General features: G+C 46.9%; 2 protein-coding genes across 2 annotated transcripts; both read right to left on the bottom strand.

Annotated features, from left to right (window-relative positions):
* Positions 1-1161: 1161 nt before the first annotated feature.
* On the bottom strand, positions 1162-5325 carry LOC101780533 (putative pentatricopeptide repeat-containing protein At3g49142). The gene is made up of 3 exons (XM_004984988.3): positions 1817-5325; positions 1507-1588; positions 1162-1425 (listed from the first exon to the last, which is right to left on the bottom strand). Exon 1 carries the CDS (start codon positions 5230-5232, stop codon positions 3217-3219), a length of 2016 nt encoding a protein of 671 aa, XP_004985045.2. The 5' UTR covers positions 5233-5325; the 3' UTR covers positions 1162-1425; positions 1507-1588; positions 1817-3216.
* Positions 5326-5438: 113 nt separating this feature from the next.
* On the bottom strand, positions 5439-9065 carry LOC101780138 (protein EARLY-RESPONSIVE TO DEHYDRATION 7, chloroplastic). The gene is made up of 4 exons (XM_004984987.4): positions 7741-9065; positions 6766-6932; positions 6371-6455; positions 5439-5848 (listed from the first exon to the last, which is right to left on the bottom strand). Exons 1-4 carry the CDS (start codon positions 8745-8747, stop codon positions 5656-5658), a joined length of 1452 nt encoding a protein of 483 aa, XP_004985044.1. The 5' UTR covers positions 8748-9065; the 3' UTR covers positions 5439-5655.
* Between the last annotated feature and the right edge of the window lie 550 nt (positions 9066-9615).

Below are 9615 nucleotides of genomic sequence, written 5' to 3'. Positions count from 1 at the left end.
ACTTTAACCGTAAATAGAGAAATAATCATAGAAACTGATAACATAAATATAATATGTAACCTTTTCTATTTGAAATAAATTATTTTTAGAAATATTGTTGGTCAAAGTTAAAAAGATTTGACTTTTGAAAAAACTAAACGTAGTTATATTTTTGGAGGGAGGAAGTAGTAGTAGTTTTGTTGTGCATATATTTCAGTGCATCCTATAGGATGCTAGATAAGTTAATACTGGATGTTCAATACCCATTGTCCCGTTTCTTTTGTTGGAATTGCTTTGCAAACACCTCCCTGCTTTATGTGTTGCATCTGAGCTGTTTGCTACATAATCTGTTACACGAGATGTGTTATTAAACCCATGGGACTATCTGGTTATATAAACATGTAATCACGCGAATTGTTCACAAATTTGTGCGTACTTTCAGGGGGAATCACACCGATTTCTTCTGCAACATTCAACTTCTTTTTGACATAATCATAATAGGTCTTTTGTTTAGGAACCTGAAATTTAGCTTTCACATAAGCAAAACAAAGCCAAATTGTACATGCATAGAAGCCAAAAATATATCTACATAAACTATCTCGAACAGGTACAGAACAAACTAACAAATTTTGTGATGGCATCCACGATTAACGTATGAGCTTTGTCTTCTTGGACCTATAGACAGACAAATGTTGTATGGTTGTGGTGGATATTCCAATTGGACTTGGATCTCAGACAAACAAAGCTTTACCTTTTCATCAACTTGAGCTGCATAGGTATTATACTGGACATTGTGAAGAATTAGTGAGACAAAGTGGAAAAAATGGAAAACCATCTACGAAAATATTAGCAAGGTGAAGAAATAAAACTGACAATCATCATCTCTGACAAGAGTAGTCATTCTTATTTGGACTTCTCATGCGATGTATTGATCCAGGCCCCAATCTAAACCAATATACGATGGAAGAGTGCGTTTCCAGTTGGATGCAAGTCATACCTTGCTCTGTTTTGATCGTTATAGCTGCCAAACAGGCCTGCGCTTCTGCATACAATGCATCATGCAAAGCCATCACAAATTTGTTCTGTAGTCGATGATTGTTGGCAAGACCGCAACAAGATTGCTGCATCAGAGTGCACGATTAATATCCCTGGTCTGGGATGGTCCATGTAGACTATAGATTATAGAACAAACAGAAAATGCCATTTTCACTCGTTCAAATACTGCACTACTTCTGCAGTTAGGCAGCTCATGGCACATTTCAGTGTATCAGGATGCTGGATACATTAAACTGGTTTTGCAATAAACACTGGACACATTGTAGAACATTTATGATAAAAAAAAGGTATCAACAGTCAACACTAATAGTCTGGTTTCAACATATCTTACTGACGGCACCGTGTCCATCTACATGTGAGTCATCTGAGTTGATTGCTATCAGGTGCAGCCTATAAGTAAAGATCAAACAAGATATGTTAGAACCCAGGGCCAGGGGTCTAATAATGAGTAGTTCACAAATTCGTGCATACCTTCAGGGGGAATCAAATCAATTTCATGTGCAATAGCCAGCTTCTTTTTCACATAATCATAATGGATCATCAGTTTAGGAACCTGAAAGTACATTTAGCTTTGAAATAAGCAAAATAATGCCAATTCGGACATGCATTAAAAGACAGACCATATACTGTCTCGAAAAGAAACAGAAGAAACTATCATATTTTTAATGACCTCAATGCAACAAGTATGCTTTATATTTTTGAACCTACTGTCAGAAAAAAAATCACATGAACGTGATGGATATTCCAGTTGGACTTGGGATCTCAGACAAACCAAGCTTACCTTCTGATCAATGTGAGCTGTGTAACCATACTGGAGAAATCAAGCAAGGTTGTCGACAGCATCTGTCGGAGCCACAAGTGCTAAGCGGAGGTCAGCTGGAGAGGTTTCCGCTGTTTCGGTGTTGGGAGGGATGTGATCTGCGTCCTTGCAGCAATAGAGCTTCAAAGTTTATGCAGCTAATGATGCTGATTAGTGTTTACTGTTCACATCATCGACCATACAAGAAGATACACTTCCAGTTTTTCACCTTAATCCCACACTACCTTTGTTTGTTGACCTGGTACAAACCATCTTTTTCATATGCCCTATTTTACCCATTAGACACTCAATATTTTTTAAGGCCACAAATTAAAATAAAAACGCATGGATGATTAGAGAAAGTATAGTGCCCAGAAAATTACATTTCATTTGGAAATGTCTTGCTGAAAAGTACTGATAATTATATATTCCCGTGCATTTATTCAAGCAACATGAATTTTGTAAGTTAAATTCACATAATAAAGGTACTGAAAGATAAGCTGTGATTTTTTTGTACTTCAACGTGGAATGCTAAATAAGCACGATTTGCAAGCTGACATGGACACACAACCTGCAATCATGACAAACTCAAATGACCACAACAAAGTAGTGATAGAAAAGAGAAGTGCATGCCTTGGATTCCTGCCGCAGACAACATGATAGAAATCCTTTTTAGTTTTCACTCTAGAACTGCTTGCCTGTCCTGACTATCTAATAGGAATATAGGATGCATTATTGCAAAATGGACTGCCATGTATATAGTGTGATTTTCTTGGGAGCGAATAGAGGAGAACTGCGTGGGATGCTGATTGACAGTCATGTCACTTCTTAGCATGAGCCAAGGGGTAATAGCTTCTGTGACTGTTGTTCCTAAGATTTGTTGGGACGGTAGAAACTGACACTTTAAAGAAGTAGTGGCATATCATTGCTTGCAAGCTTCCTGAACATCTCTGTTCCACAGGTTCTTGTTCAGTTGGAAGATGATAGGCAGGTATAATTGAGCAGACAAATGCTGAATGTTCTCGTATAAGTTAGTGCTAGATGTCCACCCATTAATCCATTATACGCATCTGCTTCACAAAAGTTGAATAACAATTGAAAGCTGATAATTGATTTATGTACTTCTGTTTAGTCTTTCTGATAGATTGCTTTTGCAAGTGCTTACGCCTAGGTAGGCTTTTATTTTCTTTTTGACTCTGTTAGAACCCAGATGCTGCAATTCTGTGACAGATTCGATCCACATAGCTATCATCCTTTCAATCCAATCAGGCACAAGTTGACGACAGGTGAATTGAGGCTTTGTGCTTGAAAGAGCAAAGATCCTTTCTCTTCAATAGTCACGCTTGACTCAACAGCCCGTGTATATGATAATCCTAAATCCTCTACCAATAATCCCCACATGAGCAAGCTCCTTGTACTATATGGTGGATCCTATTGGTGTCTTTGAGGATAATCTCTCTACTGGTGATTGTTGAGATCAGCTTTGCAGCAAAATGGCAATCACCACATGTTCTGAGATTCATAGTTACCCTGATAGGTGTCCCTGGACTAGTGTTTATTAGGAGAAATGCAATAGCCAATTTCTCACTGTGAACTGAAAGATGACCCTCCTTGTCTTCTTCTTCAACATCATGAAGTGTGGCCTCCACCTCTGGGTTATAACCCATTCCCCTAATTCTTCCCAATAGCTCATCCAATTTCTGATAGATCATTTCAGATTGTGGGTGATATCTATCACCAATATGAAATGTGTGAACCCGATCCCCTAGCTCAACAATGCTAGCACCAGGCAATTTCTTGATACCCTTGTTTGCCATGACACTTCTCACCGAGGTAACATCAGCCCATCTCCCAGCCCTAGCATACATATTAGATAATAGCACATAATATCCTGTTTGTTCAGGTACCAATCGGAATAAACTGTCTGCTGCCACAACCCCAATGTCCATATTAGAGTGAATTCGACAAGCTTGTAATAAGGCTCCCCAGACTCTTTCATTTGGCTCAATAGGCATTGTCGTGATGAAATCATATGCCTCACTTATACAACCAGCGCGGCCAAGAAGGTCCACCATGCAAGTATAGTGCTCTGCTTTAGGAGTTATGTGATACCTGGATGTCATAGAACCGAAGTAGCGCTTTCCAACATCCAAAAGACCAGCATGGCTGCATGCTGCGAGAACAGCAACGAAGGCAATAGAGTCAGGTTCCAGACCCTGTCCTAGCATCTTCTCAAAAAGATCAACAGCCTCTCTTCCATGACCATGCTTGCCATAAGCAGATATGATTGAAGTCCACGATATCACATCCCGTGCACTCATGGAATCAAAGACCTCCCTAGCATCCTTCAAACATCCACAGTTAGCATACATGTCCAATAGAGCATTTTCAAGCAACAAGTTAGGGAGCATCATTTTCCTCTTGATATTCTCATGGATCCGTTTTCCCACCGAAAATGCTGAGAGCTCCCCACATGGAGGAAGAACTGTTGCCAGAGTCACTGAATCAGGTTTGACCCCAATCCCGTCCTTTTCCATCCTCAAGAACAGTTCAACAGCCTTAACATGGTACCCATTGTTAGCATATATAGCGAGCATTGCATTCCAAGAAATAAGTTCTTTAAACTGCATCTCGTCAAATGCTTTCCTGACGAATAATATGTCCTCTGCCTTGGCATTCCCCATAGCTGGCAAGATGCTTGCCATTGTACCGGCATCGGGGATTGAACACTGCAGTGCCACAAACTCCTTGAAAACCTCCACCGCACGTTCAAACAAACCCGCGCGAGCGAACCCAGAGATCATGGCGTTCCAGGAGACGACGTCCCGGTGCTGCATTCCGTCGAACACCCTGTACGCGTCCTCCGGGCGGCCGCACCGTGCGTACATGCTGATCGCCGAGTGCGCCACGTAGCGGTTCGCGTCGAGGCCGAGCTTGGCGACGGCGGAGTGGATCTGGAGGCCGAGGAGGAGTTCCTTCGACGCCGCGCACGACTTGAGCGCGAGCGGGTAGGTGTAGTGGTCGGGGAAGCAGGCGGGGCCCCGCGGCCGCATGGAGACGAAGAGGCGGAGCGCGTCGCGATGGAGTGATGCGGCGGTGAGCGCGCGGATGAGGACGTTGAAGCAGACGGCGGTGGTGGTGGTGCCGCCGCGATCGAGGGGGCAGGAAGACTCGAGCACGGCGTGGGCTGCGGGGAGCGCGGAGCAGGCGGCGTAGGCCTGGATGAGCTTGACGCGGGCGGGCGCGGCGGAGGGATGGGATGGGTGGAGCAGCAGAAGGAGGCGAGCGTGCGCGGCGCGAAGGGACGGGAGGTGAGCGGGCGCGCGGCAGGCGGCCACGAGGCGGAGGAGGGCGTCGACGTCGCCGGTCGCAGGCAGGTGGCTCCGCGACGCGCGCATCGGATCGTTGGCCTTGACGGCTTGGCCGCGCGGCGCGGGCAGCAATTTTTTTTGATCTGGGTGCGGGTGCGGCGCTGCTGGTGACACTTTCCGGCCGCGCGGCCGGTGCTCAAGGAGTGCGGAACTGATGAAGCAGCATCAGAGATCAGAAATTTCTACCAAGAACACTCAGAATGTTGGTGAAACTGTCCCCCATGTCATAAACCAAGCCTCTAAAGTTTACAGGATGTATAACATCGAATCATACGCGTGAAGTTTCAGAGTCATGTACAACAAAATGAACCCAACCAGGAGCAAAAAAGAGGGAAAATAAGAGATCAAAATCAATTATGTCAACAGTCGCAAACAACTCACACAGAGCTTCCTAGTTAACTGAACACCAGATTACATTACAGGCACAATGGAACCGTCAGCGTGGTCAGCTCATTTCTTCTTTTGCCTGGTAATTGATTCTTTGGCCACAGCATGCGCTGCTTGGCTGACGATCGATGACTTTTTCATATTGCCCTTGGGGTCAAGTGCTTTCCTAATCTTGAACACAGCCCACGCTACTCCGAGAGCATTTCCTGTAGCGTGAAGGTAATTGTGTGTGGCCTCCCCTGCTTGCTCACCGTATCTGCAAAAGGTCAAAACATTAGTGTCCACGATGTAGCTGTATTGAAAGTATGATCTTGGTCAAATAATTGCCATATAACACCCCGGAAAAGATATTTTCAGGTAGCAGCTGTTGCATAACCGTGTTCTCAAAACAAAATATCAAAAAACAGAAGGTGCATTTCCTGTTTCCGAACGCCTTCTCATAGGAGTGGTGCTTTCTAATTCATTGCTGCCATGCTATTTTTCTTAGAACATCTTTTATTTGCTCATTTTGTAGTTCCAGTATATGCTAATACTGAAGACGTTTCTATTTGAATTTGATCTTCTCAAAGAATACTTACAACCATATGGAACTTGCGGATTTCGAAAAGAATACATCATATGGAACTTTCTGCTGAAGTGCTAACTTTGGTAGAACATGGCATGGAGAGTTTGCTAACAGAAAAAGGTTGCAGTTACATAGTTTGAGAAAAAAGGGACTGCTTAACCTCAATAAAAAACTGCAGAGCCTAAAAAGTTATGCGATTGCACTGTATGTTACCTGTGTGTTACAACAGAAGTTGTCACAACTGATGATGTCTGCATCACATTCTTGCCCGACACCTCAACGGCATCCCATACTTTACCTGAACATCAAATAAGCAGTAAATTAACCAATCATAACATGCAATGCAGCAAAAACTGAACATTGTGAAGTGGTGTCAATTCCAAATCCCTATATGAGATCAATCCTATCTGCTGGTTTTATAACTCATCATAGATTCAATCCCTCCAGAAGCATACAGACCAGGACGAAGTGGTGTCAATTCCAAATCCCTATATGAGATCAATCCTATCTGCTGGTTTTGTAACTCATCATAGATTCAATCCCTCCAGAAGCATACAGACCAGCACGAAAGATGAAGCAAATCTTAAAGAAAGGTAAAGCAGACATACCAAATCCATCAAGTGAAGCAAGAATGACTTCGCCAGGCATCAACTTGAAGAACTTCTGTGCTGGTTTGGAGTTCATCACAGTGCTTGTGACAAAGCCTGTGACCTTCAGAACGCCAGACAGGATTGAATTTGCCACCCTGTTGGACATCTTTGTAACCCTCCTAGCCCTGAGAAAGAAGACAGAATCATAAGCAACAGGAAGGGGGACACAGAATTGGTTACCATAGTGATTTAATAGCAACGGACACCAATCAACTGAAAGAGATGGCAATAACAGATGCTGCTGTATAACTTCTACATATGCATGTTGATAACAAGTGACATGCTTGACTGAACAGTCAGTCTAGCATACTAGTTAGATGCTCCGATAAGAATCCTGGTTTGCATCTCGCTCACAAGCATTTGCTACCATTTTTCAATACGATCATAGCGGGCAACATCAGGCAGGAAAATATCAGTGGTCGTTATCAAGAAATGCTAGGTGCCTTCACAATATGATGCAAATATGTAAATGATAGATGCTGAATGGCGAACGTAAAGCAGGCAATGGCTAAGTTCAGGGTTAATTTCCCACCAATCAACTAATAAGGATGGATGGCAACCCTCTGAAGAAATAATTGACATGATTATATACGAATGGGACATTTACTTGGCATTTGGAAAAAGGAAAAAAAAAGGTGAAGGGAATTCCATCTAAGAAACATTTACTATGTGAGAGCTATTTGTAAGTTGTCTGATCCTACCACAACATACAAGATTAACAGTAAGGCAATTCAAATCCTATCTAAGATAACTCATGTACTGTCTAAAATGCTGCAATCTAACAAGAACGGTCGCATTCTAAATTAAATGGATAATCTACTTCAATAAATAGATTCCATATTTGTAAGTCTTCCCCTTTTAGGGGAAACCGGCGCAAACGAATGAAATTAACAGTTAGCCGTGATAAATGCGAGTGGTGCTTCACCATCCTACCTCTTCATCCTCCTGAGGGTGCTGGGCTTCACCTGCGTCGGCTTCGCGCTGGGCCCCACGCTCTTCTTCACTACATCTTCTCCACGGCGCAGGCCCTCCGCCGTGATGTCGCCGCACCAGATGATGCCCCTCACTAGCTGCCCCGAGCCTCGCGCAATCAGCCTCGCCACCGACGAGCTGTAGTCGTCCACGTTCGGCGCGATCGTCGTCCAGAACGCCGCCGACTTCTCCTCCACAACCTCCTTCTTATCCCCGACAGCCTCCTCAGGCGTGATCTCGGCCACCGCCCTCGAGTCCATCACCTCCAACTTCTCCTTCGCCGCCGCCTCCACCTGCTTCACCGAGAAGGTGGTGTACTCCTCCAGGGCCCTGTCCAGCTCCTCCAACACCTTCTCCTGCCCCTTTCCAGCGACCGTAAGGCCGTAGCTCAGCGCCGCCTCCGCCTCGTCCGCGCCCTCGTCGCCTTCCTCCTTGTCGTCCGGGTGGTCCGTGTGCGGGACATGGAGCGAGAAGAAGTAGTGCGCGGCGTCGAGCTTGACCGCCGCGACGTCGCGGGTGAGCGGCCACTGGACGGGCTCGTGCTCGGCTCCATCGCCGCCGGACCGCCCGCTGCTGAACAGGCGGAAGAGGCCGCGGCGGTGGTGGGGCTTCTCGGGGGTCAGGCGCGCGAGGACGGCGACGGAGTGGTCCCCCTGGCGGAGGCGCACGACGGAGAGCGTGCCCGCGCCGAGGTCGAGGCTGCGGTCGGGGTCGACGAGGTGGAGCTGCGCGCCCGGGACCGTGACGATGGTCTCCTCGGTGGTTGGAGGCGGCGGCGCGGCTTCCTCTTCGGCCGTCTCCGGGAAGAGGTTCTCGGCGAGCTTGTTGGGGTCGACGGTGGGGTAGAGGGAACTGCCGGTGGAGGTGGAGGTGGTGGGCGCGGAGTAGAAGGGGGTGTTGAGATCAGGGTGGGACTGGTTCACCTCGGGGTAGAGGCTCTGCTTGGCATTCGAGGAAGCGGAAGCCATGGCGGACTTGCTGGTGGTCGGTTGCGCCTAGCTTTTGCTGATCGAACTCAATCGAGAGAAGGAAGTGGGGAGACGGAAATGGGAGGGGTGGGATTTTAATACGGGAGGAGCGAGCTGGTAAAGGCGACGGTTGATTCGCTGTGGCGTGGCGCTCAGGGACGCGGAGATCTTCTGCTGGTCGGCTGGCTGGTGCCGCGAACCTGCGGCGGTTGCCCAAACCGGAGCACACGCGGCTCGGCTGCCTCCTCGTTTGCCGCGGGCACAGGTTGGGGTGCGGAGTTGGCGGAAGTGATGGATCCGGCGGAATCGATAAGACGAGAAGACTTTGGAAGAAAGGAACCGAGGGAGCGACGCGTAGACGTCGCGGGGAACGGGGGAAGGGCTCGGGGGACAACTCACCGGACACGGAGGCGCAAGCTAACGAGCTGGAGGCGAAGCAAAGACGAACTGGCTTCGGCTCAGTTGGGAACGTGACGAACCTGTCCGCACAGCGGGTACCAGGTGCCCGCCGCCTGTTGGAGAAGAAGTAACTGCCCTTGCCTGTTCCGTCCGCCGCGTCGCCGACAGCAAACGGCTCTCGACCTCGAGAGGTTCGTTTCGGGCGTTCAGAGCGTCCAGAGCTGGTCGGCCGGGGATGGCTCGTGGTAGTGGTTGACTCGAATCGAGAAATGACGGTGCGGTGATTGTCCGTGTCACGTACTCACGTGGGAACACGAGACGAGGAAGTTCTCGACCGGGCAGATCTTCCGTCAAACCTTTTATACCGGTTAAAATTGAACGTGAATAAAGTGGCTTTAATCCCAGGTTAAAAATATGCCACTAAAGGTTACCGCGTGGGGGACTAAATCCCTCTTAGTCCCGATTATAA

This window comes from Setaria italica, chromosome IX (assembly GCF_000263155.2).
Source record: "Setaria italica strain Yugu1 chromosome IX, Setaria_italica_v2.0, whole genome shotgun sequence".
Taxonomy (NCBI): Eukaryota; Viridiplantae; Streptophyta; class Magnoliopsida; order Poales; family Poaceae; genus Setaria; species Setaria italica.
Note: the sequence above shows the minus strand (reverse complement) of the source record. Positions and strands in the feature narration are given on the sequence as shown.